This window comes from Vulpes vulpes, chromosome 12 (genome assembly GCF_048418805.1).
Source record: "Vulpes vulpes isolate BD-2025 chromosome 12, VulVul3, whole genome shotgun sequence".
Taxonomy (NCBI): Eukaryota; Metazoa; Chordata; class Mammalia; order Carnivora; family Canidae; genus Vulpes; species Vulpes vulpes.
Genome location: NC_132791.1, coordinates 93,261,384 through 93,275,004, shown reverse-complemented (window position 1 = coordinate 93,275,004; position 13,621 = coordinate 93,261,384). Strand labels below are relative to the sequence as shown.

At 35.7% G+C, this 13,621-nt stretch overlaps 1 protein-coding gene across 3 annotated transcripts in view; it reads right to left on the bottom strand.

Annotated features, from left to right (window-relative positions):
* Window positions 1-13,621, bottom strand: part of TXNDC5 (thioredoxin domain containing 5) — a 167,475-nt gene that overhangs the window by 128,791 nt on the left and 25,063 nt on the right. For all 3 annotated transcript variants that reach the window (XM_025999387.2, XM_072729171.1, XM_072729166.1), the window contains one exon: window positions 7,800-7,858. In XM_025999387.2, coding sequence (XP_025855172.1) covers window positions 7,800-7,858 — 59 coding nt within the window. The remainder of the gene's footprint in view (window positions 1-7,799; window positions 7,859-13,621) is intronic.

Sequence of the window (13,621 nt, the reverse complement as noted above, 5' to 3'; positions counted from 1 at the left end):
TGGTACATATACTGTTCCTATATAGACATATTTCCAAAAGTCACACACACAGTGAGAACAGGGTAGAATCAAGAGTAAAACTCCAGTTTTCTACTCTTTTTGCTATATAATGCCGTTTAAACCAACTATACTAAATTATTAGGCTCTTAGGATTGGCAATGTTTTTTAAAAATGACAGAAACTAACAAGTATTTCACATGTCAATTTCAAAAGTAATTAAGAGATTTAAAAAAACTAACTGAATATGCCTGAATAGGCAGAAAAAAAAAGTCTACAGGCACACACTATAAGCCACTGTGGGATTTATATGTGGGGCTTCCACTAATTTTCAAAACAAAGTGTAACTAACTTTGAAATAGTTTTTCTAAGAAGAGGAAATATGAAAGCATGTGGTATTAAAAATCAAGTCATTCCAGAACCAGATGAGTTTACTGGTGAATTCTACCAAACATTTAAGGAAGAATTAATACTAATCCTTCTCAAACTCTTCAAAAAATTTGACTAGGAGGAAAGACTTCCCAACTCATTGTATGAGGCCTGCAATGTACTGAGACCAAAGCCAGACAAAGGCAATGTAAGAAAAAAGAAGTGCAGATCAATATTTCTGATAAATACTGATATAAAATCCTCAATAAATTACTAGCAAACTGACTTCAACAGCATATTAAAAGGATCACAGACTATTTTGTTCTTGGAATGTAAGGATTGTTTAAAACACATGAGAATCAATGAGTAAAATATATTACATCAATAGAATGAAGGGGAAAAAAAACACATAACCATCTCAATCTAATGCAGAAAACATATTTATCCCAACTTCAAGATCCTTCCATGATAAAAACATTCCACAACTAGTGATAGAAACTATCTCAACAGAATAAAGGCAAATATGTAAAAACTCACAGCTAGCATTATATCCAATGGCAAAAAACTGAAAGTTTTCCCTCTAATATCAGGAAGGAGACAACAAAATTTTGCTTTTGTCACTTCTACTCAACATAGTATTAGAAGTCCTAGCTAGGGCAATTAGGAGAGAAAAAAAAGAAGGCACCCAAATTGGAGAAATAAAATTATCTGTGCTTATAGACAGCATAGTCTTGTACGTAGAAAACCATAAGGTTTCACAAAAAAACCTACTAGAATGAACAAATTCAGCAAATCTGTAGGATACAAAATTAACACTCAAAAATCAGTTGCATTTCCATATACTAATGATGAATAATCCGAAAAGGATATTAAGAAAATTCTATTTACAATAGTATTGAAAAGAATATTTAGAAATGAATTTAACCAAGGAGGCAAAAGACTTATACACTGATAACTAGAAAATATTCCTAAAAAATAAATTAAAGACATAAGTCTCATGTTCATGGATTGGAAGACTTAATATTGTTAAGATGTCAGTACTATCCAAAGTGATCTGCAGGGTTAATGGCATCCCTATTAAAATCCCAATAATGTTTTGGTGTTTTTTATTTTTTTAACAGAAATAGAAGTCATCTATTAAATTCATCTATTTAACAGAAATAGAAGTCATCCTAAAAGTCATATGAAATCTCAAGTGACACCAAGAAGCCCAAACAATCCTGAAAAAAGAAGGAAGTTGGAGGTCTCACACTGTATTAACCATGTATTCATAAGGCTTTGATATCTGGGGCCTCGCTAACCCTGGAAAGACTGTCCTTCCCAGGCTAGCCTATTCCTAGAACTAGGACTCATGACTCCCCTGTGAGTGTACCTCTTATATAAGTCAATCAATCCAGAGCCTATACCCCAACCACCTTTATTGGCCACTATCTACTTGTCTTAATTACACAAGGCCAGACAGCTAGGGACAACCCCTATCCCCCAGACTGTGCTAAAATTATTCAAATTGGCCAATCTTAAGCCTGCTAAACATTGCCTGTTACATGTCCCTTCTTGCTGAAACCATAAATAACCAGTTCCGCCTCCCACCCCCCGACTAACCTTGATGCTTCCTCATATGGTCCTATGTGGCATGGTATGACATGCATCCTCCTCTTGGAAACTATAATCAACAATCTTTCTATGGCAATCATCCCCTTATTTGTTGGCCTTACCATATCTAATAATAAAACCTACATTTTATAAAATATATTTCTTGATTTCAAAACTTACCACAAAGCTACTGTAGTCAAAACAGTGTGGTACTGGCATACAGAAAAACACAGAGACCACCAGAAAAGAAGAGTTCAGAAATAAACCCTCACATATATGGTCGAGTGAATTTTGATAAAGGGTGTCAAAATCATTCAGTAGGAAAAGGGCAATCCTTTCAACAAATGGTGCTGGGAAAATGTATAACCATATACAAATAAAAAGTGAAAACAGACCCTTATACCTTGCATCACATACAAAAATAAACTCAAAATAGGTCAAAGATCTAAATCTAAGTCCTAAAACATAAAATTCTTAGAAGACAACAGAAGGAAAGCACCATGACATTGGATTTGGCAATGATTTCTTGGCTATCCCACCAAAAGTACAGGCAACAAAAGTAAAAATAGATAAATTGAACTTCATCAAAATTAAAAACTTTTGTGCATCAAAGGATACTATCAACAGAGTAAAAGTCAATCCACAGAATGGGAGGAAGTATTTGCAAATCATATATATCGTAAGAGGTTAATATCCAAAATGTATAAAGAACTCCTACAAACTCAACAACAGTAAAACCAAATAACCTGATCCAAAAATAGGCAAAGGGCTTGAATGAACATTTCTACAACGAAGATACACAAATAGCCAATAAGCAAAGGAAAAAAATACTCAACATCACTAATCATTAAAAGAAATGCAAGGGACACCTGGGTTGCTCAGTAGTTGAGTGTCTGCTTTCAGCTCAGGGCATGATCCCAGGGTCCAGGGACTGAGTCCTGACATCAGGCTCCCCATGGAGAGCCTGCTTCTCTCTCTGCCCGTGTCTCTGCCTCTCTGTGTCTCTTGAATAAATAAATAAATAAATAAAATCTTAAAAAAAAAAAAAAGGAAATGCAAATCAAAATCACAGTAAGATACCACCTTACACCCATTAGGACTGCTACTATCAAAGAAACAGAAAATAACAAGTGTTGACAAGGATGCAGGGAAAATGGAACACTTGCACACTGCAGATGGGAATACAGAATGATGCGAACGTGGAAAACAGGATGGTAGTTCCTCAGAAAATTAAAAAATAGCATTACGATTTCATCCAGTAATTCTACTTCTGAGTATATATTCAAAAGAACTGGAGGCAGGGGTTTAAACAAATAGGTGTACACTCAAGATAATAGCAATATTATTCACAACAGTGAAAATGTGGAAGTAACCCAACTATCCATAGACAAATGAAGGGATATGTAAAATATGGACTATACATATAAAAGAATACTAGTCATTCTTAAAAAGGAATGAAATTCTGATACTGGCTACAACACTGATGAACCCTGAAGACACTATATTAAAGAAATAAGTCAGTGGCAAAAAGATAAATGTTGTATGATTCCACTTAGAACAGGTACCTAGACTACTCAAATTATAGACAGGAAGTGGAATGGTGGTTGCCAAGAATAAAGGGAGGGGGAAAGGGGAGTTAGTGTTTAATGGGTACAGTCTCATTGGGGAAGATGAAAAGTTCTGGAAATGGATGGTAGTGATGGTTGTAGAGAAATGTCAATGTACTTAATGTCACAGAACTGTACACTTAAAAAATAATAAAAAAGGTAAATTTTATGTTGTATGTATTTTACCACAACAAAAAAAATTCTCAAATCAGGTTTCAGAGAGTCCTTTCTAAATGAATCAATTTCATTCTTAAATGAGTGGATACATTTGCTTTGAAGATAAAATTAGAAAATGCCAACTTTAAAAGAAAATGAAGAGAAAGTTTATAAATGAGCTACAACCATGTACAAAGAGTATTTAGCTGTGATGATTTTGTCTCTTTCTACAAGAGAGAAAGAAATAGTAATAAAAAAATGGCTTACATATATCTCATTAGAGATACATTAAAAGAGAAGCCAATCCTGAGGCTAACCTGTGTCTAGGAACGGGTCTATAAATGAACTCTGGGATACATAATAAACACAAAATTTTAAGTGATTCTTAACTGGGGGGTGGGGTGGGGGGTGTATTATAACCCTCTTGTCCCTCAAATTTTTGGTCATCACAGCACAGGTTAGGGGGAAGTGCTATGGTATCTAGTGGGTAAAAGCCAACGATGCAGCTAAACATCCTACAAAGCACAGGCCAGCCTCCACAACAAAGAATTATCTGTTCCAAAATGTCCATAGGGCAGAGTTTGAGAAACCCTGGTCTATAGGGAAATTCTGAATAAGCCAACTAAGGCCTAAAAGGCCCTTTCAAACATCTATCAGTAATACGCTGTCATTAATTTTACCTAGGACTTACACCAATAAATAAAACAGAATTTACTTTCGTAAAAAGTCTCAGAATAACAGCTGTCAGTAACAACTTTAAACAGACTACTACATACTGATCTATTCCTTTGTATTTTCAGACTCTATCACAAACAATGTATGTGCTATTTTGTTGTTTTCATGAAAAAAATCATGCAGGAGTAGAACTAAATCTAGTAAATAACTGCAGACAAGATGAATCAAAGGATCCATATTTACTTTATTATTATCTCTAGTCTGGTTGAATGTGGCTTCAAAAGTTGACATGTGTGCATGAACCTAAGTTTAAACTACTGACAGATATTCACAGCTCATTTCCTTTGGTGGTATATTTTTAAGAGTCAGTGAATTTTCTAAACTAGTTGTATTTTCATTTCACTACTTTTAATGCCAGCTTTCAAAATGCAACTTTGTACTAGTGGGTAGTTTTCAAGACACATGTCAAACAACTGGGGAATGTGCATTTATTGTTCTTCTGAATGTACTTTTAGGTATCAATTGTGGGAAGTATAATTTGGATGAATGACGTTTATCATAATTTACTTCCCACAGAATTCCACAAATTGTCTTGACATAAAAGAATTAAAGATTAACGGCAATAGTCTATTTTATTCCATTACTACTCCCATCTTTCTTTGTTCTGAGAACCATTCAAATATATAAAATGTAGCCAACAGTATAACCAAGGGCAACAATTAACATTAGACTGTAAAACGCAGCTAGAGGTCAATTTTGCTTTGTACACATTTGCCAGATGAAAAATGAAGCTTCATGTCTGTATCTTTTATATATCTATATATGTGATCTGAAATCTCTACCATGTCAGTTTCAGCAAAAACCAAAAAGTCCTTAATACATATTTCAGATGTTCTACTAACTATACGAGCACTAAAAAAGATTGACCTGCAAAATATAAAGAATTTTTACTTTTCTCTGAGCTCTGATAATGCACTTTGTGTAACATTCAGCTGGTTTATTTTATTAAATTATCTTGAAAAAAGAAAATAATCAGAGTGGATTCTTATAAATGTAGGTTTCATAAATGCCATACTAATTCTAAGTGAAACACACTTTAGTACATTCTAAAATACTAATTTTTAATTTATATTCCACATTCAAAAGTTTAGTAATATTCTCTGACATAATACCTATATTTAAGACTAACATAATCTAAGAACTTTATTTCCTGAGGCCGTTTTTATTCAAACCGTGGTACAGTATCTTAGTACCTTTTAATTTATGAGACTGTGAATGGGTGGGATTCTCAAGTGATTCACCAATTCTAACAGACACAACAGCAGGGCTCTTATCCATAGAGTGACTGCCTGCATCTTAAATCGATCTGGGAGGAGAAAAATTGTGCCTTCCATCTGGAGTCATATACAATTTGCAAAGCTGTTTCACATAGATTATATAATAAAACTTATCTGGTAAGTAGAACTGGTATTTATTTTGCAAATGAGGAGCTTAAAGCTCAAGGGGATTTATGTAAGGGCATACAGCTAGCCAACAAAAGGAACTACCAGAAGTAGAAGACTCTAGATATTTTTTCATCTAAGCTGGTCATTTTCATACTTATATACAGTTAAGATACCAAATGTGAAAAAGTTCCAAATGACAAGAGGAACTATTCCAAATATAATTTAATTTTAGGTTAGTTCTGCTCAAGAATGACAAGAATTGACATTTTATCACAATCATAACTGCTCTGACAATGTCTTAGGAAGAAAGATCAATAATGTATGAGTGCATATTCACATGAATCTGCTTAAATCACACAGTAACATGCTACACAGAACACTGTTAATTTTTATTTTGAAAATATAGAGAATTGCTTATTTACAGTGAGTAACAGCCAGTGCAGCCAGTGCTCTATCAGAGTGTTTCTGTTTCTCAAAACCAGAATTGCTCCTGGTGCCCTCAACAAATTGTTTAATGTAGCACTGAAGATTCTCCACAATCATCTTCTAGAAATATCCATTTAGATACTCACATACAGCTATGTGAGACTACTGACTTCTCATATCTTTTGTCTTTGCCTACACTGTATCCCTCACCCTACAATAAATGCATTCCTATTCACTGACCAAGATTGGGCTGGAATGCCACCATTTTTCCTCACACATTATTACCACCCCTTTGCCAAGATCCTATGAAGTTCTTTGTAACCTGACCAACAGCTGTTACTTTATCCTACATCATACTAGCATTAGTGGTTTGGGACTCCTCTTCTGGACCATTAGTTCCTGAGTGTATGAACAGCCTTAAACTTAAACTAAAATCTTTCCTCCCCCGTGGCACCTCGCAATATCTGCTCTCCAGTCTGGCACTGCCCATGTTAAGCTCTCGTGCCTGCATAAGTGCTCTTTGGACACTATCCAAGTACTACACCCAGACAGATTTTCCTGGCCACGGCTGTACCTTGCCATTTTATCAACATGCTCAGTGGCTCTGCTCTCTGACCCAGCCTGCTAGGACCCTCCTCCTCTTGGGCAGTCTTCCCACCTGCCTGAAATGTTGAGTCCTTTCAGTAAGGCCTAATTCATCAAATTGTTGCATTTTAAAACTCTGTATCAATATTTACAGTTGAACTGAGGGGGTAGAAACTTAACCTCTGGCAAGCTTTATTTATTCCACTGTGTTTTTATACAGTGCAGATCTGAACTATTATTGTAGATAAACCACAACACATTCCAGAGAAATGGAGATAGCAACACTTGTTGATACAGAAAAGGCATTCCATTCAGAGTGATTTCGTATTTTCAACATTTCTTTAAAAATATATCTTTATTAGTTTAGAACAATGAATAAGTTATCAATATATTTTTTGGAAATTATAAGTGAAAAGAGCAAATTATCACAGGAACTTAAATTTTTATGCTATTTGTCCACATCTGAATTTACTTAAGATACATTTTCAATAAGCAAAGCACTACCCAGCAAGTGATTCACATACTCTTAGGACTTTTCATTAAATAACCTATTCACAGGCATGAATGGTTCCTTTTCTAGAAGGAATATATATAACATGCTCATCAATGTTTCAGGCTCAAAGAAAAAATGTGTATTTCCAATCTGGTGGGTATTTTTTGTTCCATATGAAAGTCTTACTCTTTGTTCTCCATCAGATGAACACTACTTTCAGGGAAAAGATGGAAGTGTTGAAAAAGGAAAAAAAAAGGTCTGCAATTTGACTTATAAAAATATGCATGGTGCAATCATGTGTTCATACCTCAACATATCTTCAATGAATTAGCCATTTTTAAATATTTTTAAATCACTGCATAAAGAAAACAAATTTAGAGGTTTTTTTTTAAATCAAAGCAACTGCTAATAATATGAGTTATAGGCCCCATTATCCAAATGATCTACTTTTACCTTCTTTCGTTCCTGCTCCCTCTGTTGGAGTCTACAGACTGAGTCAGAAGCTGCTTGCACTGAAATAAAACAGACAATGGGTTTCAATCAGCTCATATTTAAGACTTACCTGGAGAAAAGAAAAAAAAAAAAGGAAACTTGGACTGTTTTAGATCTTAAGAGACTATGCAAAAGAACTGATAGTATTTTGGTCATGGCTAGAAGGGAAAAAAAGAAGTTTTGCCAATATATTCAGGATGTCATAATCAGAACCACCATCATTCTTGAGCCTTGAGATACAAGCATTTAAGTACTAATTCTAGTGACAAGTTGTCAACAAAAACTTCAGAATTCTCAAAAAAGATGTAAAATGCCAAGAAAATTTATCATTACATTTTTAGTCTTACAGTGTCTCTCCGATTCATTCACTCTCTCTCCCCTTTTCCTTATTCATACAAACTTCTCTCTTGCAGACAGTACTTGATACGTACAACACTTCCACAACTTTCTATTCCTGCTTCTGCTCTCTCATCTGCTAATTCACCCTGGCTGCCACTGCCAGATTCAAATTTCCCTGCACTATTCTCATTGAGTGATTTCCCTTCCTAATGAACCACTACTACTAGTAATAATTATTAGAGTTATTTATTGAGTATTACTCTGTGCCCAGGCCCATGCTAAGTACCTGCCATGTATTATTCTTCTTAATCCCACTTTCCTCTTAGGAGAGGATCACTGTCCCATTTTACAGATTTTTGGCAAAAAACTGAGGTACAAAGAGGAGGTAATATGACTAGTAAGTACAGAAAGCAGGATTTAAAATCCTCTAAAAACCTCTAAAAACTTGGCTCAAAATTCTCTCCTCAACACTCAACTCCTCCTATGACCTCATCAATCAAACTGGTCTTCATCCATCAGTTTTTCAGACCTCTTCATTGACTGAATCCATAGTATTTCCATACACAAATGTCTCACTTACTTCATTGTTTCACATGCAGGTTAACAGTGAGCCGGAGTCAAATCTACAGTTTAGGACTTAGCTGCATGACTTAGCATGTGTGCCTGCTCCTTCATTCACTTGTCAAATACTGAGTGAGCACTTACTATGTGCCAGGCGCTTGACTGTTGCTGTTCCTGATGCCTTAATTTCTCATTTGTAAAATGAACATAACAACTAATAAGAGGACTTCAGAATTGACATCAAATAAGATACTAAGCTTACAAATAATTGAAATATTAATGCCCCTGGTAACAGTTCTGCACATAGTGTAAGCAGTCAAGGAATGTGATTATTACTATTTTTCTTCTTACTGTACTATCCCTACTGAAAATGTTTTCCTTACTCCTTTCTTCTAATGAAAATGTTTTACTTGTCTTCAAAGAACAGTTCAAGGTTAACTGCCTTCATAATAAAGCCCTCCCAGATTAATGCTTTCCCTGTAAGGATTTTTCTCTTATTTGAAATTCCTTTATCAGGTAGGTGTGCATTTTACCATTTATCTTGCCTTTGCTTCAACAGAGGTTTGCCTAGTGTCTTATAATTCTGCTTTCCTATCCTACCCAAACCTAGCCCCAAATAGCTCACAAATTCCAAAACAGGGCAGGGACTGTGATTTCCCTTTCTGAAAAATGTTAGGTCCCTCCCTGTGAGAATATGGTAAAAGAGGAGGATTCTGCTTTTCAAAAGTAATGTTTTTATCAGTAACTATTTATTTTAGTTATATAAAGATAATACTTTAGGACTGAAAATTATGTTCCCAATCATTGTTTGTTCTAACAGAAAAGATGAAAACAAAACAAAATGGGAGCTGATTAGATCTGCCTTCTTTCTGTGGCATATTAATATTACATCATCTTTCCCAAGCAGTGGTTCTATCATTTCCTGATTGGATTTTTTCCCCTGACGCTGAACATAACTTTAAAAAATCCATTTTGTAGTCTTTGGGTGCTTTATCATTTTCAAATCATTCTGGGCTTAATCTAAAAGAAGAGTTACAAGACTATGACATTATTTTGTCATTTGTTATGTCCTTTAAATTTTTAATTAGAACACATCTGACAGAGGCACACTTTTGTTCTTATAGGGATTGTCTTTATACTCAGACAGAATGACCATTTTTAGAAATTTCAGTCCCTTAGAAGTAACTGACTTTAATTCTTTAGCCACATATTAATAAAGGTTTACTTTCTAAATTTCATGCAATTTGCTTTTCTAAAATACAAGAAAATCATGTGACTATACCAAACATTCCTTCTTCATGATTAGAGACCCCAAGAGGAAAAGGTGTATTATGCAAACCTTCCTATCACTTCTACTGGTTATATTAATTCAGTAGGAAGCTGTTTCCCCTGTTGTCTCAGTATTTTAGGAGACTATACTGATTTTAAAGCATCAAGAATTTATCAAATTATATTCTCTAAACCAAAACTTTTTGAAATTAGCACCACATATGGAAATTGTGCCACAGACAACAGCTAACAACATCCCAACTGTCCTCACACAAGAGAAGCAAAAACATTCTACCACGATGTATATATGTAAACTTCAAATACATACATAAGCAAATAATTTTGGTTTGGTATCAGAAGATGTTGGCTGAATTCTCATTCATTCCTTTTTTTTTTTTTTTTAAGATTTTATTTATTTGACAGAGAGAGAACACAAGCAGGGGAAGTGGCAGAGGGAGAGGGAAAGGGGGAGGAAGGGAGCCTCACATGGGGCTAAATCCCAGGACCCCAGATTCAGGACAGAGATGGGGCGAAGAAGAGGCAGGCAGTAAAGACAAAATACTGGTGAAAATTCTTACTGGTAAAGTGCTATAAAAAAACTGGTTAGTATTTTAAATTGTTGAATTCCTAAAGATTTCTAGGTAGAGACAGAGTGAAAGCAAAACCAAGCAAATTTAGTCCCCTAAATAATGCACAAAATAAATAAAAAGCTGAGAAAAACAAAAGGTAAGAAAGGAAGACACTTAACCATCTGAGCCACGAGACACCCCTCCTTCATTCATTTCAATGAATAATTACTTCGAGACTACAATGAGCCACTGTTTAGGTGTCAGGGGTACTACAGAGAACAGTCAGAGTCCCTAAGCTCATGGAGCTTATATTTTCACTAGGGAGGCAGACAACATATAGATAAACACTGAGCATGTCAGGTGGTGGCAGATACTCAGGAGAGAAACACAGTAAGGTAAAGAGGCCAGAAAATGCCAGAGTGAGGGGGGATGAATATTACAGAGTAGCTAGGAGGGTCACACTGTGGACATCTGAGCAGAGATGTATAGGAAATGAGAACGTACAAAAACCTGACAGAGGACTATTCCAGAGGGAATGCTGACGTGGGAGTACATTTAGCACATACTAGAAGAATAAGAATGCCAGAGTAGCTAGGATGAAACGTGGGAAAAAAAAATGTAAGGAAATAAAAGAGTGGGGGCCGTCATGAAGAAATCCCCAGGCCACCGTGAGGATTCTGGTTTTTCTCGAAACAAGGTGGAGAGATTCCGATATAGTAATGACAAGAGCTGTCACATTTCAAAAGGATCATGCAGGCTCCTGTGTGGAGGAGACTAAAGGGAGGAAAGACATCAATTGTGTGGTTACTAGAACAATCCAGGTCATAGGTCAGACCAGGTGGTGGCAGTCAGGGACATGGTAAGGGTGGTCAGATTCTGGTTGCAGTCTCAAAGTGGAGCCAAGAAAATCTGTTAAGAAGATACAAGTGAGGGAAGGAGCAGAGGGAGCACAGAAAAGGGAGGAGAGGACAGAGATGGGGTGAGGAAGAGGCAGGCAGTAAAGACAAAATACTGGTGAAAATTCTTACTGGTAAAGTGCTATAAAAAAACTGGTTAGTATTTTAAATTGTTGAATTCCTAAAGATTTCTAGGTAGAGACAGTGAAAGCAAAACCAAGCAAATTTAGTCCTCTAAATAATGCACAAAATAAATAAAAAGCTAAGAAAAACAAAAGGTAAGAAATTCCATGATTTACTGAACCAACTAATCCGAACTGTATACTATAAAGTGTGAAATGTGGCGGCCAAGAACTCAGACTCCTAACCCCACTGTAATTACCTCATCTCGCAAAAGTTAGAAAAAGAAAACGAGTTGACAAAATTCTTAGAACTCTAATATGCTTTAATTTGTACAGAAATAGATTTGGAGGGTGGAGAAAGCACATGATAGCTGAGAGACAGATAAGGCAGACAAAGCACCTATTCTGAAAGAAAAACTGATAGTTTTCCGTAAGTACCTCATTATATAAAATAACAATATGAGCGTATTAAAAGAAAGCAAACACATCACATGAAACGAAAAATGAAATTGCAGTGCTGAGGAAACAGAATTGTGACAATACCATTACAGATCTAATAAATCAGAAGGAACTAAATGGTCTAAGGCTAAATAAACAATTGGCAGCACTAGAACTGCAGGACAGAAAGCAAATACTATAAACCTCAATCAAGTTAAAATTCACAAGTAAGAAGTTGGGGAAGAAAGGCAGGAGAGGAGCAGTGAGATTCCTAACGCCTCCAACTCTTGGGGCCTCAATCAATGCAGAAATAATAACAACACAACTAGCTTCTGAATGTTATTTATAACTTTTTTGTTTTTCTAATTATTTTTCTTTGATCTTTTAGTTAACTACTATCTTTTACAGTAAAGAAACATTTATTTTAAGGTATTCCCCTCAACTTTAAGTGTTTGTTCTGTTAAATTCAAATAAACTTTAAAATTAATACCTGAGCTTAAAAAGGGTATGACCCCATTTTATCAAACACTCTTTCCCCCTCATATCTTCCTAATATATCATTCAGCCATCATCTATCAGTCCTTCTATATGGAGACACACAAAAGATGTCTGAAATGATGTACACCAGAGTTAAGCAATGTTACCTTCAGGAGGTTACTAAGGTAATTGATTCCTTTCTTCTTTTTCATTTTTTTTTCTTATTATTTAAAACATATATCCTTCTGTTCAAATAATGATTCAAAAAGTCATTTTTTAAAAAGAGAGAGGAAAGAAATGAAAGAAAACTGCATGCTAATGAACGTGAATAAGGAATAATCCAGAGGCTCTGCCCTTCTTATTCTCAAATCAAGGTCATGGTGAGATCTCCAGACACAAAGTTGGTGAAGCCCATGAGTCTGTGAAATAATTCGTAAGCAGGGCACAGACACTACTATTGTTTTCAGGATGAAAATAACATAAAGGCTGCTTATGGGCAGCCTTATGGGCTGCTTTTTCTGTACCCTCCTACAGCTCTCATTTACATTTTGTGATTTTAAAGGAGACACAGGTCAGTTTCTTTTCTAAAGCTCCTGGTCATCCAACGCTGAGCCACTCTGCAAGGTGGGTGGCTACCCAGACCAAAGCGGAAACAGTTCCAAGTCGAGGATTCCTTCATGGGTCTACATTCCCGTAATCCAGACATCCCCACTGTACTGCTCAATAATTACTTAGTTCTGTGCAACATGTGGGACTACCAGCCTAAGGCCACACCTGCAGAATTCTGGGCACGCAGCTCTCCACTCTGCATGGGGAAGAGGTAAATGTGGCAGTTGTGCTAACAGGCACAAAACTCATCCCTAGGCTTGTAAAGTGCTACTTAGACCAGAATATATTCCATATAAGTTTGTCTGCATGATTTTGTACAACTCCCTGATCAATTAGTATTGAAAATAAGCAAGCTAGCACTCTGACTTAAAATAGCAGATTTTTAAATGTGCAATTTCCCAGGAACAACAGCTGGGCCCAGGTAAATCGTTAAAACTAATGCAGATCATCATCTCCATTCTACCCATGCTCATAATACTTGCCAGAAAATCCCTGGGTGGAAG